The following is a 23,693-nucleotide window of genomic DNA, read 5'->3' on the forward strand; positions in this document are numbered from 1 at the left end:
CTCAGGGCTGTGGGCAAGCGTTCCCGGGGCCGCGTGTGCCCGTAGCGTCACTTTGTGTGCCGCGGTGAAAAGCAGCGGTGAATTTTTGCCACAGAAAAGCCTCCGGATGAACTAAACGCTGCAGGTCCCTCCCTGAGCGAGTGGAGGCATACAGGTGGGGTGGGCATGTTTCTGTAAATATTTAGCAGAAGAGAATGAAATTCCAGTGATGTACAAAAATTAATAATAATTAATAATTCCCACAAACAGACCTTCAGTTTGGAGGACAGAGTTTTTCTCTATTTTTATGTATATTTTTCTACCGCTTGGGGTAACCTCGTTACCAAAAGTATCTCAGCTCTGTGTCGGGCGTCACGCTCTGTAGCACAATTTTACAGCAAAACTACTCTTTGGGCATTTTAAATGCTTATTTTTTTTATAAGCCTCAAGACCATTCTAACAACTAAAACCTGTGTATAGCAATGATGTAAGAAACCAAGCTTAGTGGAAGCTTTAGAAGATGTTAAATAAATTTTTGAGCGATGATCCAGAAATCCTCTAATACGGCACCAAGTGTGATTCTTTCCTGGGAAAAAGCGTTTTGCCTCCTGAAAAACTGGCACAGAAAGGGTTTTACCCGCTGCGCTGCGCAGAAGGGTGCGTCATGGCTGCATTTCTAACCTCTGTCAGCTGTACCCCGTTTGAAATAGGTAGCGTTTTCACAGTTAGTGAGCTAAATGTTGTAGGAGCGTAGTTTTGGGGGGAAGAGCGGGAAGGATTGGGGCTACGGAGCAGCCCTGCTTTTGTCGCCGATTCGGGCTCCGGCTGTCGGAGCAGGTGACTACACGGGCGAGAAGAACACGCGGGTAGCTAAGACCCTGGTTAGCAAGGACGGGTGGAGCAGGGTGAGCGTGCTCCCCTGCAGCTTTACAGCGGCAGGAGGGCTCAGCCCTGAGCTCGCAGGGCAGCGGCGAACGGCCGAGCACTGCCGCTTCTCCTGGAGCGGAGGAAGGAAAGGCAGCGCGCGCTCCCTGGAGCTACAGCGGCTTTGGTCTGTCCCAGAGCGTCTGGTCCCGAGGGGCGGCAGCTCTGCGGGGCTGACCAAGCAAGGGAGCCAAGTGCTGAAGTGTGAGGTCAGGGAAGATTTTTTGGCTGGGCTCGGTCCGACGGATGCCCATTCGCTATCTGTGAGGCTCCTCTAAAGCTTGAAAGCTTGTGGTTTCCCTTGGCTTTGACGCAGAACAAAGCCTGGTCTGAAATTACAAAGCAATACTTGAAGCGTTACAAGACACCCGTGTTAACCTGTGACAGCAGAGCGCCGTGCCCTTGGCCACGGCCGTAAGAAGGCTTTGATTAAACACTTCTGGAAGTTTGTGCTCCTTTTTGTCTCCAAGGGGATGAGCCCCAGAGCCGTTTGCCGTACAGTCTGATTGTAACGTCAGTGGGACGGTAACCTCACGCCCAAGTGGCGCCAGGGATGTTATGTGAATGTGTTTTAAATGAAGAAGGGAAGATTAAGTCGTAACTATTGATCTGAAGGGAAGATCCAATTGTTTTATGTAGGGAGGGACGGATGGACTGATCAACTTGGCTTGCCCAGTCCGTCTTCTCCTCTGGTAAGAAGCACTGTTTGTGGATTTAGGATGGCTTTTGGTTTGCTGGGCCGTTCCCGTTAGGATGCATTTTCTTTGCACTCCTGGGGTTGTGCTGGCACGTTCTCCGGCCACGCAGGCTGCAGGAGAACAGCATCTTCCACTGTGTCCACTTGCCTGGCAATTCTCTCCTCGGTGACAATTTGGACAGGATTTTATTGTTGCTGCTTTTTTTTTTTTTTTAAAATATATATATAACAGATTATTGATGCTTGCACGAGCAATTTGCCTCTTCCCTTCTCGGAGCCAAAGGCCGCGAGGGAGAAGCAGCACGTTCAGTCACCCGCGACGTACGAGGAGCATCCGCGATGCGCAGATCTCTGGCGCGGATGCAGCTCGGAGTAGTTTGACCCTAGAGAGCCTGCTGCCCTGCACTGCAGTCTCTTATCAGGCAAAGCAAACGCGCCCGGGCTATCTGAGAGATAAGAGGGTGAAAAGGTCCGGTGCGTGGGAGGGAAGTGGGGACAAGCGTAAAACGGTGACAAAACCCACAAGCTCCCATGCAATGGGTGGCGAGGTTCAAGACAGCAGCAAAATAAACCAGAACGGGGGGAGCCTTGGTCCCCCACCTCGCCACACCCTCGTCCCCTCCAGCAGATACAGAGGAAAATACCTTTTTTGAGAGATGGCTTTGCTTGCTCTGGTAGGAAAGTGGCCACTGAAGGCAAAAGAGGCGATTCCTGGCCACGGGGGAATCTAGAGTAAAAAAGAGTGAGATTTTTTACCTCGTGCCGTCCCCGACAAGGCCCGCTCTTTGTGGCCTGAAGCAAAGGAAATGCATCTTACCGTGGGCGTTGGCTCCGTGGGGGCAGGGGGTTCGATAAAGCCAAAGACTGTTCGGCTGCTAGCAGAAACGAGCGACTGTAGATTCACCCGATGTTGTTACTTTGTGTTTACAGTATTTATTTTTAGTAATCGACTGCAATTATATTATATATAGGCGTCCTTATTTTTGTACTTTTCATACCGTTTTCCTGAGTGTGGTGTTGTACTTCTCAGCTCCCCTTTGCCACAACTGCTGCTCCTAGTCAGTGACAAATAAAAAAGAACCAACCTCCCGCTTGCTGGGGTAAGTCGTGCTGTGTTTGGGTTTCTGTGCTCCTCTCGCTCCTGCACTGAGCAATCCCTTCAGAAGGGCACCTGCAGCGCCGCCCCATCCCAAATCCCTGATCCTGGCCCCTGGGAAGAAGGAACCAAAGCTGGGAAGGGATTTGTTTCCTTGCACCGACAGTCCCTTCACAACCAGGGGGGCAAGGGAGGGCAGAGGTAGGACCAGGACACCCAGAGATCGAGGGAAGGAGTTGGTAGCACCTGGAATAAAAATAGCAAGATGAGTTTCATGTGAGCTCTTGCTCCATATCCCACATCCTCCTCACGCTGCAGGGCGGTGGCTCCTGAGCAGCAAGGGCAGATGCGTGGGGGGGGGGGCAGGGCAGGGCTGCCTTTGCACATGTCCAGGGCGAGCAGGGGCTGCGGGGGGCCCTGGCAGACGGCGGGGTGTCAGGGTCCTGAACGGGAGGTGCTGAGCCCTCAGCACAAAGCAAGGAGCTCTGTGCCAGCTCTACCCACCACCGAGGCTTAGACTTCAAGCCTGGCATTACGTAAAAGCCAGGTATTTTAATGTCCCAGTTCTCTTCTGCCATTAACAGGCAGCCTCTATTTCTTTCCACTGAATCAACGACAGTTTTAAACTCTTGGAACTTCCAGTTAAAAACAAAAAACTGCTTACTTAAGCAGCTAAATACCCAGTTCGATGCTGTAGCACACAAACGCCTTAGAATACTTCTGCTTTCTGCTCCTGAAGAAGTACGACAAGATTACACGGAAGTTCATCCCTGGGGTGAATCCAACAGAAAAAGCTATTTGTGGCAGAAAAGGAGAGAGCCCGGTGAGGATTCCGCTTGAAATCATTTATTGACAAGTTGCCACGTTTCCATCTTGCCTAACACATTTTTATCCTTGTTATAAAGTACAAATGGTTTTACACTTTTCTGACAACATTAAAAAAATAGGCTACTCAAGAGGCAAAATTCCCACTTTGAATCCAAAAATCCTGCTGGAAGAATTCAAAATTGCAACAGACAAACATAAAACCCAAACACACACAAAGAACGGACACTTGACTCATTCGTCAAGCCAACTGAAAAGGAATCCCTTGTTCCCAGCTCTCACTTCGGATCCTGTGACCTTTCTTTAACTGATGGGAAGTTTGTGTTAGCACATACGACTCAAAAGGCACTCGAAGGTCACAAGTTCCTGAGCTAAAACGAGATATTTTCCCAACGTAACGGTTAAAACAAGTCACAAAAAAACAATGTTTAAAAACTGGTATTTGGTTCACGTGAGTACAGTGAGTGTTCAGCAGAATCCCAGCGGAAAGCTGCTGTCTAATAGACTCAAACGATGGTTAGTACAATAGAGTGTTTTCAGTATGTGGAAAAAAATAATTCACTTGGGAGCATCCTTATTAGCAAATTCACGTGCTAAAAAAAAAATAAAAAAGAAAAAAAAATTTGCTGCAACGTTAAAAAAAAGCCCAAGATCCAGACAGAAATGTACCTGTAAGAGATGCCTAAAAACAAGCAGGTCTGACAGTCTGTACAGAGGTGACAGGCAATGTTCACACGGATGTATTTGGCCCTACGGAAAAGGGCCACGAAAGTAAGAAGAATATGGATCTGGTATTTACAGACCAGCTATTAAAAACCCAAAAAACACGCTAACAAAGACCCACACATCCTACAACGTGTGCTCAGAATCTGACAGGTATGTTCGTAAGATGTCAGTCGTACAAATTCCCTGTTTCCAAGTTGGCTCAGTTTTGCCCAGAAAAATAAAAGTGGAACATTTCTCAAACATGGAATGGCTACTGTCTGAAGATGGAGAACAGAAATAAAAGCAAAAAAAGTTGCGATAACTACTTTTGGCCTGTATAACTTCTGATCTTCTCTTCAGATATGCATAGGAGTATACTAAGGCCATATATATATATATATTTGCTACAGTGTAAGGCCTTTTTCGTTGTCAGAGCTCTGTGCGTCGTTTCACTTAAAGCAGGCATACAGAGTTAGAGAAGTGCTACTGCGTTCCACTGAAGAGGTCTCAGGTTTCCGAATTATCTGGCAGTGCCTCGCCGTCAGCCTTCTTCTCCGGCGATGTGTACAAGAAGTTACAGCAGATATAGAGCGGGAAGATGAGGAGTCTGCTGTCCAGGTTCATTACGACCTGCTCCTGCGAAGCCAACAGAGCGGGCATTTGCACAGTGAGTGACGCCGTTAGAGGGAAGCACATCAAAAAGCTTTTTGAATCACAAGACTGATATTAACTATTAAAAAAACAGAAAACAACAACAAAAAAAAACCAACCTGACAGTAAGTCACCTTCACCTCAAGCAGATGTTTTATAATATTAACACGGATAAGATATTCTCAAAATGCTTATAAGCCTTTGAGCCAGTGCTGCCAGCTCTTCTGCATCAAAGATAACAGAACTGTAAGAAACGGCTGAGCAAACTTTACCTTCAAGCGCGCTGCAGTAAAGGGAGACTTCTGCCACGATCAGTTTCAGGAGATTTAACCAACCAGGCAATCCATAACAGTCTGTACTTTAAAGCAAATTTCAATTTGGTGGTAGGAATTTTTCGGTTTTACTCTGAAAATTGGTTTGGGGGTAGCAAAATTGAAGCTTTATCCTACAGTAAGGATGGCATTTACAGGGAAAAGTTTCCTCTGTACTCACCATCTACGTATCACTGCTGATTAGGATTTCAGAAACCTGGTGATCAAGTCTTTCACATTCCTTACCAAATTCTGCTGTCGCAGATGGGCGGAAATGGGCGCGTTCTCCTAAGAAAACGCCGTTCCTCTCCGAGGCTTTTATTTATTTTTTTAATAGAGTAATAAATACCACCCTTGAACAATACGCAGACGTTCTTTTAACTCTTCAGCTTACAACACAAGAGAGTCTTCAAACAAACTCCAAATTTGCCTCTAAACAAGCAGGAGTCTGACGGACACATTATCCAGAGGGGTAATCTCACCAGCCTCGGAAGCCTGGGAACGCCAGCAGCCGTCCAGCGGAACGCTGCGCTAGCAGCAGATAGCTTCAGCAGCTCCCTGGGAACTTATTTCATTGTTATCAGCGTTAATGAAATCCACGCTATCCTGCTGTAGTTACACTTCACAGATTAGTTTAATCTTCCACTACCCATAAAAGGAACACTTGAAATTCCACATAAGCAATGACAACAAGAACAACAACTCCTCTTCAAAAGCGCTGTTGACTTCTCGGCATTTTTTTCATGCCTTGGACTCCACAATTCAAGTTCAACAGCTCAAAAAAATCCACAAACGTACCTGGTCCTTCTCAAGGGTTAGGATCTGATATCCTGTCGTTCTACTGCAAATGATTTTCCCACTGCTATCAAAAGAGGCCAGACGTAACCTAGGGATGTAACAAGAGTTACACCACTTAGTCTCCCACACCTTTGTTTTTCCAGCACAAAGACGACAGAATAACACTTTCAAACGCAACTGCCTTGGTGGCAACAAAATTTAACGCAGCACAGATGGAAAGACTTCGTTAAGGTAAGACACGTCAGCATACACCACAGGGTCTGCCTTCTCGGTTTTCGTTTACCTGAAGGCTATGTTTCTCCGAGGCTGCAGACTGACCGATCCACTGCACGGCTGATTCAGCGTATTCCGTTTGAAAATGATGTAACGATTTGTGTACGTAACAAGAAGGTCAAAGCCGAAGTTGAACCCGGTCCACCGCCAGCAGTACTGAAGAACAGAAGTAAAAAACCAAACAAACCGACCTGAGTATTTGCTACACGCAAATGATAACTGCCACTTCAACAACTGAAATTTGGGAATGGGATTCTCAGCTACAGACGTGTGGTGGAGGTATTTTACAAGTCTCAAGTGATAAGTCATGGCTACATTCCCTCCTTTCACACACTAAAAGTTTTTCCAAACACGGGCTTGCTTGCAGCGCAAGAGCACAATTAACACACTAATTCCTTCTTCATCACAAAGACAGCAAACATTTTTGTCCTTCTAGGGAGAACAGAATAATTTCTTTAACGTACCATCTCCATTACATCTTTTTGATGCAGTTTGACAATTAAGAGCTACATGTTTTGAAAATACCCGACATGTCTAAGACATGTCAGCTATGCACGGACTTAGCCGCGTGCCATACTTACATCACCATCCTTTGCAAGCTTTCGACCACACCTCATGCTGTTTCCTTCCAGTTCCTCTTTATTTATTTCTTGAGGCCTACAAAAAAAGCGCATCTTTAAGGACACTTAAACACCTCTGTACGGTACCCGAGCGTGGGAAAGACGAGCAGACCTGAGTAAACTGGTCTGACCACACAGCCGACCCTTCTTTGAGCTGAGGTTAGACTAGATGACCTCCCAGGATCCCTTCCAACCCAAATTTTCCCATGAACGTCCGACTAAAACTGCAATACAAAACTGCAATACAAACCAGGTTGCGACACCTCAGGCAGGACTTTTACAAAAGAATCTTTCCAGATAAGAAAGTAATAGCTGTTGCAACGACATACATTCTCCAGTCCTCCTAAAAAAAAAACCCCTAAGTCCTTCTTAAAAGCAGCAGTCTAACTTATTGGGCACAGCCATAAACGAGTGCCACTGCTAAGGAACAGCTGCAGGACTCTGCAGCGCTACGAAGCGGCACACGCAGAGATGCTGCGAAAGATTTCTCAAGCAGCTGGTTACGCAACTTGTCTAAAAAAAGTCTACCCACAGTGATCACGAAGTGCCACAAGCCTCTGGATTCTGTCATCCTATACCAACATGAACTTGTTTCACCCAACAGTTTCCACTGGCGCTTCAACACGTAGAAAAATCTTGCAGAGCCAGCAGGAGTAAAATCAGTCCCAGTCTCCCAGAGGCAGGTTACTCTCTTCACTTTAGACACGATTACATCATTAACCAAATAAGCAACCATCGCCAGAAAGTCTTCAAGTTACACCGAGGACAAATGCTTAAAGAAAGATTTATAAATCACAACGAAAAGCAACACCCACACGCAAGTTAAATTATAAACCCGCACTATCAAACAATATACTTCAAGCTATATAAGCAAGAATAAATGCCCCATCTGCTCTCTGCCACACACACCACAAGAACTTGCGGCTATAGCTTTTACGAACAAACTCAGTCTGTGGTCTTTTCACCCCCTTTCTGTAAAAACCAATCCTGGAAGATTAAGTGTTTTACGAATAAGTTAGGCAAATAAGCTAATCATGCTAACCAAATTCACCCGAGAGCCGCCTCGGTGCTTCTTCCACGTCTTCTAGCCAAACTGGTTATGCAGCTGACCTAAATTCAGTCGTGGTGATAAAAGATTTATTTCTGTTTAATGAGTGACAAATTTCACAAACATTAGTACATAATATTCAGACAGACATCAGTATTCCTCCCTCTCAATTCCTCCAGCAACCTCAGAAGATGCAAAACTTCCAGCTTTAACCACTTACACCGGCCTGCCATACGCTTAGTGCACAGTCAGGTGATTCTGTTTTGCTCTTAAACACTGCCAAAGAGACCAGAAACGATTCCGGCCACGGACTTGAAAGATCTGTCTTGCATCTGCCACAGAACAAATGTTTAATTTAAAAAGAAAAAAGAACAAAAAAGAACAGGTAAACCTTGCACAGCTGCAGTTCACACTCAGGACCTCCAATCTTACACTAAAAAATCCTCAAATTTTGAAGAGTGAATAAGAAGTTTAGTCCTTTTAAGTGCAAACTACACAAAGTAGAAGAGAAACATTTTCTTCTCCTCTCTCAAGTTATCAAGAGAGCAAACCGCATCACACACGGCAAAGCGATGTAATTTCCACGCTGGCACGCTGGAATAAGCAGGTGCAGTTATGCACCAGTGGGATATCAAAGCAGCGCCTTACTTCAGCGCACTGGGACTCAAACTCCACGTTCCGTTCAGCTTACTGAGTTTGCATTTATCTCCAAGGGAAAAAATGTGTTAAGATACTGATGCAGGCAGGAAGTGCGCGAGGAAGGGCAGCAGATCTGGATAAAAGGATGGGCTCATAAAACCTTAATTCTTTTCTTCCAGCTATAGGCTGGCCGAACGTCCAAAACTCTTGCTTTAATGCGCAGGAACAGCTGCACACGAGTTAGGAACCACAGGCACCTCGCTGCAGGGTGGCACCAGGGCTTGCCAGCAGACGAGAGAGAAGTGATCTCAGGACTTCAAACATTTACCGTCCCGGAGACCGCGCGCTATGGACGAGCGACATTACAGCCGACCTCCGTGTCGCTACAGGGAAGCGCTCCACGCACGCGCGCACGCTCCCCCTCCCCCCCAACTCCAGAGAACACCGTGTTCAAAGACAATTAGTCCATTATTGCCTACTAAACAAACAGTAACCTGGATGCCACCTTGAACCTTTATGTTTGCAAGCTACTACAGCCAGAAGCTGAGACCTACTGAGAAGAAACGCCGCATCTCACCCAGCTCTTACCGCTGCCGTTAATGAAAGACCTTGGCGATGAACGCCAGCGTAAGACATTTGGGCAGATACCAACTGTTAAGTAAAACTTTCTCTGCCCGAGATTTTTGGTTTTAGTTGTCTAAAAACACATATATATCCCATACTGCAAAAGAGAAAACTAGACAAGCAAGAAAAACCTGGACAAAGAGTCGCTGAACTCATCAGCACTGTAGCTGAATACAAGAGTTGCTCATTTTAAAAGCTGGAATGTTCCCCATCATCTTCGCTTCAGTTTTGTATGAGCTTCTATATCTGACGGCTAGCAATCAAAATACTCTCACTGCACTACAGTGAGCTGCCAAAAGACAAAAAATGAGCACGTACAGTCTTACCTTGTGTCAGAATTTTGAAGACTATGTAAATACTCACTGTCATATTAACTGTTGTTCCCATACGAGCTAGGTCACACACAACGTACAATCATCTACAACAGCAGCATTACAACAAAAGCCTTCCCAAGAAAACAACAGCGTCAGAAACAAGCTATGACCACACAGCAGGAATCTCTAGGAGCCGAAATGATGAGATCCACAACTCGGAGCTTTCTCTCTATCATTTTCTAAAGCACTGCCGTTGACCAAAAGAGCCACTTCTTAAAGATCTTGACTATTCCTAGCACCAAAGTCAGGGTTCTGGGGATTTTTTTTTTTCACACTATTACACAATAATCTCAAAAGGAAATATTTCCTGTATAAGATGCAATTAAGCCACGGAAGCCACTGCCATAGGTGCTGGAACTAAAGCAGAACCTGTTTCAAAACAGAAGCGTACGTATTTAAGAACAGGTCTGCTGGTGGCCGGTTGCTCAATAACAATCCAGCCAAAACGTCCAGCTGGAAAATCCTTAACTGCTCCCTGCCGGAAAAGCACTTCAAGAGAACGCTCACTCTTCACTTGAAAAGAAGATGGCAGACTGATAACTCTACTGCTGAATGCTGCCACAGATCGCACGGCCTTTGGTTCAAATCAGGACAATGGTTCTTATGCTCTGCAGATTGCAATTATTAAGTTAAGCCTACCATTGCAACTGAACATGCTCATCCTCAGGCGGCAAAAGCTGGGCTAACAGAACCGATGGAAGAAAAAAAATAAGTTGGTTTATTGGTTTTTGAAAGGTAACAAACATTTTGCAGCTTCCTGACCTGACATTCGTTCTCCGCAAAGCACACCAAGAACTAGGAGAGAAGACAAAGGCAGGAAACAACTCCCTCTGTTGCTTTTTGCCACAGTTTCAGTATTTAGAAAGAGATCACGGGACCTGGCTCAATGCAACGTGGCAAAAAGCAAGTAGAAGGAAGGGAAACAGTTTGTGATCACAGGCATACACGTTACATACATCGAACGAACACGCCTCGCTGCCCGAGCCACCACTGCCGACAACCTTTGTTTAGGCACAGGCTCAAGAAACCCAGCTACGCACTGCGCACACAAAAACCAGTCAGCGTTACAGGAAGTACATGCAAATCTTTGAAAGGGCACTGAAACAACACATGCAGGCTGGCAGTCTTCATGGAATTCCCTCAATAGTAAAGCAATCCCACCACAGAGCAGCACATGGGCCAGGAAAGAGAAAAGGCAGGATCTAAAAAAGGAGAATTACGGAGAGAACGGGGTCTCAGCAGTGCCGAAGGTTGCACTGCCTGGGAAAAGCTGGAGGTGCTGGCAGCGGAGAGAGCTATCAAACATGGTCGCTGGGTGGGGGAAAGGCTGCGAAATTAGAAGGGAATGAGGCAAACAGGTCACAGGATGCCAAGGCCCTCGCTCACTGCCTGGGAGGCTAGGATGGGAGAGGCAGGAACAAAGGTTGGCGGGCAGTTATCCCGGCATAAACAAAAAATGACAAACTGCTTTCTACAGCAATACAGTTACAGCGCACCACCACCTCTTGCCCACTGAGCCCAGGGAGGAAGGAAACGGACAGAAAAGGCTTCTCCACCTGCAGTACTTTGCTAAAGCCATGGAAGGCTGAAAAGCTACTCTTTCACAGCCTCAACACATATCTCAAGGTAAAGTACTGGTGAGAAGCGTTAACCAACACAAGAGAAAATACAGCACTTCCCTCCCCCCCGTTTACCTCCGGTTGCACTATACACGTTTTCTAGAGTTCTGCTGTTTCAAGGCTAGATCAGCCAGCCCAAGGGAACAGGAGGCTCCACAGAGAACAACAGAGTTTAAAAACCCCTGAAGTACACTTCCCCCCGCCTCTTCTTGTCAACTCCAAAAGTTAATCAGGTCAGAATTTATATGAGAGGAAGGTTTCTAATTTAAGAAAGAAATAAAGGAAAGCCTGTAATATACCTACCCAATATCATTGTCTTGTTCTGCTCTGAGCATGGCAAACCACTGCTGTTTGTAAACAGAGGACAGCCATTCTAAAATTAAAAAAAAATACATAAGCTTGGTGTTGTCTTTGGAGCTGGGAATGGGGATGTTCACAAACATTTGAAATATAGAAATAAAATTACATTGAAATAGTCAGGTTACACTTATTAACTGCACGGCCTGTGCAAGCCCACCACCTGATAATGCACTTGCGGTACTCATCATCAGGCCTCAACCACAGAAGAAAAGGCACAGGTAAAAATCAACAACTAGCACTAAGTAAACCAGGACAGCATTCATCTTGTCAAGCATTCGTGATTCCCAGAAGTGATGCAACTCCACACATTTTCTCAGCGCGCAAAGTTCTGTTAAGCCAAGGAGCTTGTTAACGAGCTCTTGGGAGAAGATGCCGTTTTCTGAATCCCCAACAGAATTCTACACAAGTTAATCAAGAAGAAAACAGAATCAAAGGATAAAGGAAACGGGGACTTATAACGGATATGGTAAAAACAAACAGACATTGTATCCTACTAGGAGTATACATAAATCATGTCTTCCTCCGAGTAATTTAACAACTGTAAACAAGAGATAAACCAGAACAAAATCTAATGGGGTGTCAGTTACACAAAAGGGATGACGGGCACCCAAAAGCACACCCAAAAGAACAGTATGTAAGATCTTCCTACTCAAGATAACAAACAAGGGCAGGTATGCAAGGTCACGCGCGAGAACAAGCTCTGTGGAGGAATGGACTGGGATGATGGGAACAGCGAGAACCACTGTCACCGCAAAAACAAAACAGGTAGTTGATGAAGGTGACAGAAGGGAGAAGAAGTGAGATCATAGTGCCGAGATCATCTTAGAAGCCCCGCATGCCAAAATTAAAACCAGCCCTTGCCCTACTGCCTCTGCGGTTAAGATTCAGACTGTGACAGGACCGAAATGGGAATTAACCAAAGTACAACAGAAAGTACAAAAAAGATGTAAGGAAAACTACACAGGAAAGGAACAGAAAATGGATGTGCTAGAAGGAAAAAAAAAAAAAAACAAACAAAAAAAACCCCCAAAACCCAGGAGATAGAGCACCTTCTCTATTTTTTGTATCTACATATCTATTTCATATGTCATATTTCAACTATAGTTCATCTGTTAACTTATAAACATTAAGAGGGAAAATACTGTTCAGGAGATGTTCAGAAGTTACCAGGTAAAACAGAACAGTGAACATTTCGCTTACAGACACATTGTGTATTTCTGTCTCATATCTTTTCTATGCAAACAAGAACAGATTCTCTGCCGTGAACTCTTAATACAGTACTTCCATTTTCTCCCGCAGGTCCTACACACACACACAGAGTATAAAAAAAAAAATTACACCATTTCTTTCAACTATTCAACATGATTTCCTTCTTTACCTCCTTGGGAATGAGTTCATCTACAATAACCTAAAAGGCTTACCCTACAGTACAAACTAGCCAGCAATTTCCACGTTCGCGGACCCTCTCAGGTACGATGCAATCACCTCAAACGCCGGACGCTGGCAGCCAACAATCTGTTCAAAAGTGCACCATCAATATTTACCTAAGCCTCCTTTTAAACAACAAGCAGAAGTTCCTGATCTTAACACAGCTCTAGGCTGCAAACCAGTATCAGCAGGTTACAAGGGCCACCAAGTGCTAAACTCTAACAGCACTTCATTACACACAGAGGTCTCCACATTACGCTCTTCTTTCCTCCCTGCTCTCCCAGTTCTCTCGGAATTCAAGCTTTTTTACTTTTTTTTTCTTATTTATTTAATAATCAGCAGTAGAGCATAAACATCAGGTACGCTTCCTGCACTAACCACACGCTCAGAAGCTGTCATGGCACTGTGGCCTTTCCCACCGTCCGACTACAAAGCCACCAAGCCTATTTCAGCACTTAACCACTGCTTATGAGCTGTTTACCTCCGAAAGAGCAACCGTTTTGCTCTCTAGTACCTTGTGAAATAGGTGAAAGTTACACATTATTTTGCAATCAGCAGAAGCAAATCAGCCTCAAAGTTAGAATTAATCTTGTAGAACATTTAAGAAACATTATTCCTCTGACATAGAAGGCTTCTGGGTTTAAGTACAGACACAAAATTTATTCACCGCAGAACACCAAGAAAAGGCTGCCCATCACAGTTCTGGTAAGTGGTAACAGCAGCCATATTAAGAGAGGAAAATCAAGCGCAGTATTGGCAAATTTCTGGTTTGGAACATCTCGTTCACGTGCTGACAAAGCCACAGTTCTCCCATGTCATCGTTAAATCAAGGATCTAAATGATCATTCATACAAACTTATCTTTCATCACAGAATGAAAATGCCTTTGTGCTTGGATTATAATCTGTACCAATATCTATTTTAAGGAATATGGATTATATTTACTTTATGCATCACTTAAGCATATAAAGTACCACCTACCAAAGATCAGATCTGTTCTTCCAGGATTTTTATGCATAATACAAAGTGTTATCGCTTCCCTGAGGCCCAAACCTGCCCCATCTACCGGACACAGCCGGCCAGACCGTTCCCACAAACCGCACCGCGGCTGCCGCGGCCGTCCGTAACGCGCTGCCTCCACCTGCTGTTTGAAGAACGCTCTTAGAGACTTTTTCAGCACAGGATAACCAAGTTCTTTTGTATTTTACTTTGTCAGAACTAGTGCAGAAGACAACTATTAAGGCATTAATTTAAGGCAGAACTAGGAGAAGGGAATGCCAGTACGTTTGAGCAGTACTAGCTGTCCACTTTCACTCAAGAGATGGAAAGATTTGTAGCGAGGAAAGGACTCCATCTCCTCCCCACAGGTACTCTCTAGCATTGAGAGACAGAATTCAGCTCCTGACAGCTGCATTCTTCAAACATTTCCAAGTGTGAGAAAGAGATGCTCAAAGTTATTCAGATATGCAGCTACAGAGAGCAACCAGCCCATTCTTTTCTGGCAGAGGCAGGATACAGCAGTTACAAGAAAGACAAACCGAGTAAAGCGATGCTCACTGCATCATCTTAATGGCAAGGAAAGTGCTTTAAAAGCATCTAACAATTCGATCAGGCCAGCAGGCTTCAAAAGAAATATCCCAACAAGTCTGTTTCAGCACCATATCATCATTGCGTGGCAGCGTGAAGAAAAGCCACTATGAGATGAAAAAACCAATTTTAATTTCAGAGGAAGATAGGAGTGTAACTCAAAGACGGGCTAAATATTTACGCAGGGCAAGAGTCCAAAGCGACCCGCAAGGCTGCAAGTGCAGACAGATGACGAGAACACAGATGCCGAGAAGTTATGGATAAGGGCCATAAACGGCTCACCAGAAGCAGTCTTAATTGACACGCGGCAATTACACCTATAAATAGGCATCAGACATAGATGAATGGAAAGTTATACTGTGGACAGATATCAAAAAAAAAATCAACGTTGTGTACATGAAAGCTAGGAAGATAAATGGTCAAGAGAGTTAAGATGCAAAACTCAACGCTAAGACTCAACTATGATAAGGGAACACCGAACAGAGTGAAATATGGAGCAAGGATATCAGGAGCCAAATTCAAAAGGCAGAGCGTGAGAAATCCAAACACTTACGAGGAACACAACTAACTCAGGGGTGGGGGCGGGAATTAAAAGGGGAAAAGAAGGAGGGGCAGGTGTTTCACATGATAAAAGATATGAATGACAGTGGAAAAATTTTCAAGAGAGCCCAACTTGGTAACTCATTTCCAGTCTTACTCATCTCTCCGCAGCCAGATTTACACAGCTTCCAGGCAAAGAACAAAGCCTATCTGTGAATTCAGACTCCAGCAGCAAGATGAGAACAGGGCTCTTTATTTCTCAGTGACAACGCGATGTTAATAGCAGTAGTCTATAACAACACTAAATGGCATTTCGCCCTACGGGCTTCAAAAAGCACCAGGACCTAGAATGAGGATGCATTTTATACAAGTCAGAATGCAAATAACAGGACAAGAGTGGAATACTTAAATATCCTATCCCCTCCGAAAACATCCTAAATATCTGCTAGTAAGTAACACTTGCCCTTGAAGATGGGAGAAGCATCTTGCGCTTTTGGTTTTTATTTTCACGTATTATTGCAAATCCTATCAAAAACTACCCAGCTCTTTTTAGAAAGATAACGGCTAGAAAACAGTTGAGTCACTGCAAGTTTTGCTCTCTTGAAAGCAAAAGATTTTTTGCATGTCTGGGGCTCTGGGGTTGTTTAAACATTGATAATCTACTATGTATTGATTATAGAGTATTTTCACAAACTGACCGATCCACAAAATGCTTAACACACCTACATGTGTGCCTAGTAAGAGTTTTACGCACGTAAATTTAATATTCAACTTCTGCTGAATCTTCAGCCCCAGCTCAGACGCCGGAGATAAACACGTGAGCGATAAGAGCAGTGAATGCACCTAGATCTTCACAATTACTCTAGGGTAAGACAGAGCAGGAAAGGCACACAGAACACGATCAGCCGAGTACTCGCTCACCTGAGGGTATCAGGGCATCTCTCTCAACAATTCTGGCTGATGCCAAGTCACTGACGATATACTGCAACCTCAAGTGTGCGAACACCGACAGGAAAGCGTTCCCCTGTTCTGATTCCAGGAATGCAATGTCATCCTCAAAATCTGCAAGACAGAGTACTTGCGTTACAATCTGTTCTCCTAAACATTTTCCAGACCCTACTTATATTTGAGATTGAGTTTTAACGTATTGATCAGGGAAAGTTATTATGGACAGGCAAATCACCTTTTGCAGCTACAGTTAAGAAATAACTTACAATCAAACCCTTTCAGCAGAAATGTTAGGCTAAACTTTTCCTCTTTTGAAATACACTAGTGCCTTCTAGTGAGAGGGCAACAAAAGCTTATCCTAACTGAACAATAGCAAAAGCAACAAAGCAAAACCAGCGGCCATGTCTGCTCACTTGAAAACAAGTGGACAGAACAGTGAAAAAGCTATGTGCTCACTTGAAAACACGTGGACAAAACTGAAAAAAGCTACGAGTGTTGAGAATCTGGTGCCGGGGACTGTTGGCAGAGGCAAGCCTTCCCAGAGAAAATGGGAGAAAGTTCGGAAGTAGAGGAAGACTATCAGATTTTATTTCTAACCCACATCTTCCCCAATCCTAGGCCATGACAATTAATCCTACCTTTCCTACGCTTGGCAAACCAGGCATCAGCTTCACTTAAGAGTTGTTTCAAAGACCCGTTCCAAGAAGGCACTAGCTGAAGGAACATCCACTAGGTAAAACAAAAACTCCAGTGAGTTAATCGAAGAAGTTTTCCAACAAGTAATACATTTTCATAATGCATTCGTTCCTGCAAAGATTCTGACACTCTAATGAATACTTTCAGTAAATACAAAAAGGCCAAAATTCTCACTGCATTACAGATCAACTATTTCTCAGGAGTTCAGCTCCACAAAGCCCCAGCCAGACCCTTCGCTAAGTACCTTTTTGAGAGCGGTATACACGTCCATCTCCACTTGCATTACAAACAGGTTAGAAGAGCTGATCAGCTGCTTCATGAGGTTTATGCTGGAAGAAGAAAAAAAGTAAAATAATAAGAATTCTATGAGACAGTATAGATAAAACCAAGACAGCAATATAGGCAACAAGCGACCATCAATAGCCGAGAAAGTTATCTGTAGTGGGCGAGATACTTTGGAAGAAATGGTTCTTTTCACTCAATGTTAACTGAAAGCCTGTACCTGAGCTCTTTGAAGAGTTCAACACTCTGGTGAGTCATCAGGTTATTCAAGAGCCACTCAAGGCACCTAGATTAAAAGCGAGGAATTAGTACCTTCATTTTTTTCTTATATATGTCAACATTCCTGCAACAGCTGCTCAGGCTCACAAAGCCTGATCACGTACCGCATGATTTCAAAATACTGCTTTGACCCAAGACACAAATGCATAAAAATATGAAAAAGAGTTATTTCAAAAACATGACGTCTACCAGAAAACGTTGCAAAATTTTCTGAAACTCTTGAAGTTGCAGTCAGTTTCTCTCAGGGTATAGTGAAAGTTAAATTCAAAGTAGTATTAATGCCACAGAAAGCTCTGAGAACACACTAATTCACAGCAGAAGGAAGCAGTTAGCACTAACCTCAGCATTCTGCTCCCAAATGTGTAATTATCCCTCCTAATTAAGATAAAGTTAAGCTTAAATCCTGAATATTAAAGCAGCTTTGCGATAAAACAGTCAATGATCACAAGCATTATTTCACTGGCCCACTGAAGACCAAACGTATTGTCTTTACTAATAGACTGTAGTAATTAATTCAGTCTACCATAATCTACACCAGTTTTAAGGTAATTGCTTATAGTAGAAACTTGAAAACTAAATAGGACAAGCAGAGGCCAAGCCAGACAGCTTAAAAAAAAAATTTAACTTGGGCATTAGTTCACTGTTTGTAAATTCACACTTGTAATTAGCAATGTACTAAGCAGCTTGGAGAAAGTAATCCTTACTTTTTCTTCACAGAGTCTAACCCGTACGTCCCCGCTGAATTATAATAACCACACACAGTTTTTGCATTAATGGTTTCCTTCATTGTTTCACCACATTGCTGGATTAAGCCATCCTGCGGGGAGGAGAAAAACCCACAAATATTCAAAGTTTTAATTTCCCACCAGGAGGTGTCAAAGATTGTGCAGTTCATACAAATTTAATCCCTGACCAATTACCAAAGTCACACGTGCTACAGCGACCTATACTGTGCTAGCCAGAAAACCTAAACCAACGTTCCCCAGAAAACGAGATTTCTCTTAAGAATATATCACATGAAAGAAAAGCTTAATGAATACCTTCAGGGTAGAACAAATGAGCTGTTAAAACACATTTTAATCTACTACTAGATGTGATTCCCAAAGCGCCCCTTAATAGTACAACTGAATCTTAGTCATAGCATTTTTAAATAAAACCACTGCATTATGTTTGGGGTTTTTCCCCCACTTAGTCTGAAAAGATGATTCATTTCTCTGGATGAAACAGCACACGCGTTTGAGTATATTATCAACCTCTATCTTTATCTGAAATCATAAAAATATTGCATATTTATTACTTACAAGCTGCAGCATGCAGGCCGCTGCTAGAAGTGCAACGACTCGACTGGGTTTTATTAACACATCATCTCTATACAGCGAGCCAAAAGCCACCTGTAGTGCTGAAAAGAGTACGAGAGTCAAACAAAGGCAGGACATCAAGCATGAATAACTACAAGAGTCCTTAAATATAACCAAAACGCTTGAGTGCGCACACCCGGTACGATCTTATTTGCTCTGGATAAAAAGCCAGCATTTACCCGCCCGAGCACACGCATCGACAGAAAACACGAAATGTGGCATTAACCAACGAAACACTGTCCTTTTCACTATTTAAACAGACCATTCCTCTGAAACAGCCAAGTCGTGCCACAGAGCAACACGGAGAGCAGGAGAACTCGATAAAAAGAAGCTAAATCTCACGATCCCTCTCTGCAACTATCACTAGCATAAAGTTGAGATATTACAACGATGTTACAAGTTTCTCTGTAATTCTTCTGAAAAACACTGCTTCTTCACTCCACAGTGCCTGGAACCACAGCACAACATCCTGCCAACTCACATTGGTCCCCTGCGAGCTCTCCACTCGGCAGCTTTTCAAGACCACCCAGATGAAGGGGTGAGTCACACTCTAACACGTGGGTCTGCGCTGACCTCGAGAGCTCCGATGCCAAAACAACAGGACAAGCGGTTGTTCTTCAGCTGCGCTTTCCAACTCAGAGGGAGAAAACCAAATTCCACTCTACTGGTGACCCAAGTTAAGCTCAAAACTGAATAAGCACAAAACCCATTCTCTCAAATTTCTTATTGACTAATTTGAGAACTACTATTTAAAAAAAAAAAAAAATTCAGTTATTTTTTTGTCAGGTTCAACTTAACCTCTGCCTTCAGAGTTTATGTTAAAGTAAAAGGTTCTCACTTACCTTCTATATCAATATTTTGGTCAGGAATCTCCAACTCTATGACGCTCATGCTAGATTCTTTCCAAGATCCACTGAACATACTGGAAAAATAGCCTGACTATATGAAGGAAGAGGAGAGAAAAAGAACTCAAGTAAGGTATTTCATTCAAATTAGAACTGTCAGAAGCAGCACGTGGCATGAAAAACTGTTAATATTTACCTTTATACAGAACAAAATGTATTAAGGGAACTTTTCACAAGCTAAAACATTCTGACATACTTGAGAAGGGCTAATTGTAGTCGCTCTATTTCTGAAAGTGAAAATGCCTACAGAAAATTTGGACTACTTGAGGGCCAGGAAAGCCACATAAGCTCTTTTCCTATAAACCACACCACCAAGGGGGATATAATTAGTCCAAGGATTAAGTTCTTAATGTTACCAGCAGGCAACAAATCCTGCAGGCATTAGGGAATGCCAGTTTGGGTATTGGAGGGGGGGAGGGGGAAAAAAAAAAAGCATGCAAGACATACAAATCAATGTACAAGGTTGTAGTCTCATACCAAGGACACATACACATACACCATTTATGTAAATATACCTTTTATTATAAAGTGTAAGGCATATAAAACTAGAATTTGATAGGTTTCCATCCAAATGAAGTGAAATATACTGCTCTACTAGGATTCATGATTTTCCTTCTCAGCAGCAGATGTGCCCATTATGAGATGCTAGCACTCCCTGAAGTTTACCTGGGAGATCAAAAAAATAAAGTCTATTTGTACAGCACCATACTCCCTGACCTCTCAACTCAGCATTTCAACTCAGGGGAGCAAATCACATAAAATCCAATTTTGATTTCATTTGGTCACATAAATATTTCTATACCTTGGGCAAATTCCCCTAACGACGAGGAGATACAACACGCTGCTCTCAAACCCAGGACCTTATTCATCTTCCCAGTCCTCATGAGGCTGCCCGAGCGCTGCCATGTAGACAACTCCTCCATTTCATGAGACTTTGCCGTTTTAGTAGCCAGCATCAGAAAAAGGAAGTCCTCAGTTTCTCAGATCTGCCGTTCACAGGCAGAGCAGCGCCTCACTGTCACTTATCAAACTAAACACAGTAACTTCAGAGACCAGGGCAACAGAAACATTCGGACTGGGACAGTCTGCTCAGCGAGGCAGAGGAGGAGTCATAATTTCATTGAGAGAGTTCTTTTTCACCTTCAAAAATATTTTACCAATAGTAACACAGTTCCAAGGACAGAGCATTAATTGAAATAGAAACCTGACTTACGAGAACGGTAAACTTAGCCACAAAATGTCATCTCACAAGAACATCCCCTGTACAAGGCCTCTACCGAACACAATCACAATTTTCCAAGCCTGTTAAAAAGCACGCACAGCAGCGACTTAATATCCAATTTTAGTCATCAGCCCACGCTACATTTTAAGGACCAGCCTCACCAACTTGAGATGTAGCAACAACGGAATCACGACAACGACGGAGAACATCATCGCCAACAAGACTCCAAGGACAAACGAGCAACGAGCCCGCCCTGTTTACCCTGCACGACGTAAGCGTGGCTGTCCAACACACTTCTATCCTCCCTTCGTCACACGGAGAAAGTGAGGGGACAATTACAGCTGTGTCTGCCAGCTGAGATCCCCGGTCAAACACTCCACTGTTCTATCCAGAGACGGCTGCCACTGCTCAGCCCTGGGCTATACACAAACGACTTTCCTGCACCCATCTTACGCGCTTTAAAAGGTTCTAACACACGTAGAATGAAAGGGTTTTTTTCCCCACAAGAAAGCAACGAAATTTCCCTCGCTGTGGCCAACGCAAGTAATTGCTGTACCTGCACTGGAATCACAGTATTAACCAAAAAAATAATAAAGATTTTGCTTCTACCCGCACTTGTCACACCAGAGAAACGGCATTCAACCTGCTGAGCAGCTCACAGCGACATCTTCACCCTGTACCACATGAAACTGCTTTGCGTTTGACTACAGCTAACAAAGAAGGGGACACGTTTCAGGTTTAGCACCTGACGGTTCTCTTCCCACTTCAAATAAATCGCTCCCAAGGTCAGAGTCCCACCTTAAAGTTAACGGCACAACTGAATCAGACAGTTCAAGACAAAGCCCTGGTTTCCCCCCGGTTCTGCCACAGGAAAAGCAATAAAGAGAACAGACAGTACAGATTCCAGCACCTCTCCACTCCAAAAACACAAAAAGCAACACAAAGAACTTCACCTTAATACAAGCCCAAAGTAAAATGCTTGTAGAAACAGCATCTCTTTTGTAGGTGTGCACTAATATTTATTCCTTTCTAGAGTTTCTGTGCATATCTTCCTCATGCAGCAGCAAGAAAGCAGTATGGAAGCCTTCACCCAAGGATGAACGAAGGCTGTGTGACAAACGGAGACGCCCAGGTCAGCAACTCCACTTCAGGTTCCTACACTGGAGTCCCAGGGAACAGTCACACCGAACTGGGTTGGCAAGTCCTTTACAAACCCATTCTGGGAGCGCTTTCTTTGCTCTGCAATAACACTAACATCGCAGGGAACGCTCAGCAAAACGTCAAAACGTGTTCTCAGGACATCAAGAGACGGTTTTCAGGACCATTTTCACAAAAGACGTGCCAAAGTTAAGATGAGTAGATTAAAAAAAAATTAAAACAGCAAGAGACAGAAGCCAAGAAACTTTTCAAACATGAAGCTACAGCGATGCTTCCTAATATTACTATCAAAAACACAAGCTGTTTAACTGTTTTCATCCAGAGAAAGAGTGCTAGGTCTAAAATACAAGGTAAAAAATAAAAGAAAAAAAAAACCCCTCAAGTCACACTTAACGTTTACTAGATATTCTTTTATTAAAAACAGAGTTTCTGTTGTGAGTAGGAAAAAAACCACTTACCTGACACAAATATATCTTATGCAAGTTCCACTCCTCTCCCAGAGCACAAATTTTGATATCACTGTTCTCCCCATTCAAAAACAAAGTCTGATAAATATACTTCGAAGTGCTTTTCAATTTTTTCCTACATAAAAAGGCAAACAGAGATGCAATCCTTTAAGATTTTCTCCTACAGAAGAAACACTAAGTATAAAGTATTAGACAGGGTTTTTTTTTCTCCCTGAAACAGACAGATCGTGCCCCCCACGCCGCTGCCCCCATGGCTTCCCCCTTACCTTCCCCTCTCGTTTTCTGCAGCTGCTGCTGGGACTTTTCTAAAGCAAACCCAAAAGTAACCCCGCCCCAGGCCCACCACCAACCTCAGACCAAAAACCTTCTCCCTCCACCTCCTTCCCGAAGATCGGGCTCGGTCCTCCAGTGTCCCAGCCCCTCCTCCCATAACCCAACACCCACCCCCAACCCCGCCAGGCCCCCCAGCCCCACGCAGCCCCTTCTTTTCGCCTCAGCACCCCAGAGCCAACGCGGCAGCCGCCGGCCCTGCAGCCCCACGGCCACGACGGCGGCCCACAGCCCCCTCGGAGCCGGCGACCACCAGCCCGCCCTCCTCTCAGCCGCGCCGCAGCCCGGACCTGCGGGGGGTGTTGAGGAGCCGCTCCTCCCGCTCGGCCTCGCCGTCGCTGTCGCTGTCACCGGGCCCCTCGGCCCCACCGCGCTTCCTCTTGCCGCCCCGGCCGCCGCCGTCCCCGGCCACCCCATCGCCCCGCGGGAGGCCCACCCTCCGCCTCAGCACCCGGCTGCTCAGCGAGCCCATCGCCGCTCCGCCGTCGCCGCCGCCGTCTCCTCATGGGGCCGCCCGGAGCGGAGCGGGGCCGGAGCGGGGACGGCGCGGCGGGTAACGGCGGCGCCTCAGCAACGGCCGGCGGCCGCCATTGCCGCCGCGCCTCTGCGCCTGCGCGGGGAGGGGAGCACCGCGCATGCGCGGCGGGGCGGGGCGGGGCGTGTGTCTGTGTGTGTGTGTGTGTGTGTGTGTGTGTGTGTGTGTGTGTGTGTGTGTGTGTGTGTGTGTGTGTGTGTGTGTGTGTGTGTGTGTGTGTCTGTGTGTGTGTGTGTGTGTGTGTGTGTGTGTCTGTGTGTGTGTGTGTGTGTGTGTGTGTGTCTGTGTGTGTGTGTGTGTGTGTGTGTGTGTGTGTCTGTGTGTGTCTGTGTGTGTGTGTGTGTGTGTGTCTGTGTGTGTCTGTGTGTGTGTGTGTGTGTGTGTGGTGTTTGCAGCCTGCGCATGCGTGGGGGCGG

General features: G+C 44.7%; 1 protein-coding gene across 1 annotated transcript; it reads right to left on the bottom strand.

Annotated features, from left to right (window-relative positions):
* Positions 1-3,520: 3,520 nt before the first annotated feature.
* GMCL1 (germ cell-less 1, spermatogenesis associated) lies at positions 3,521-23,332 on the bottom strand. The gene is made up of 14 exons (XM_086767994.1): positions 23,033-23,332; positions 22,404-22,527; positions 19,503-19,599; positions 18,604-18,701; positions 18,007-18,119; positions 17,244-17,309; positions 16,986-17,070; positions 16,684-16,774; positions 16,019-16,159; positions 11,487-11,556; positions 6,841-6,916; positions 6,270-6,415; positions 5,987-6,074; positions 3,521-4,862 (listed from the first exon to the last, which is right to left on the bottom strand). The coding sequence occupies exons 1-14, from the start codon at positions 23,212-23,214 to the stop codon at positions 4,734-4,736; spliced, it is 1,506 nt and encodes a 501-aa protein (XP_086624120.1). The 5' UTR covers positions 23,215-23,332; the 3' UTR covers positions 3,521-4,733.
* Positions 23,333-23,693: the final 361 nt, after the last annotated feature.

The sequence above is a fragment of the Chlamydotis macqueenii genome, chromosome 27, assembly GCF_036417535.1.
Source record: "Chlamydotis macqueenii isolate bChlMac1 chromosome 27, bChlMac1.mat, whole genome shotgun sequence".
NCBI lineage: Eukaryota > Metazoa > Chordata > Aves > Otidiformes > Otididae > Chlamydotis > Chlamydotis macqueenii.

Bases quoted from the DNA above. Each gene is read 5' to 3' on its own strand.
- GMCL1 (XM_086767994.1), bottom strand. From the start codon at position 23,214: ATGGGCTCGCTGAGCAGCCGGGTGCTGAGGCGGAGGGTGGGCCTCCCG. The intron at 19,600-22,403 runs GTAAGTGGTTTT...TCCTTCATATAG, and splicing joins ATAAGATATATTTGTGTCAG to TCAGGCTATTTTTCCAGTAT. The intron at 18,702-19,502 runs GTAAGTGAGAAC...TACTCTTTTCAG, and splicing joins CCAAAATATTGATATAGAAG to CACTACAGGTGGCTTTTGGC.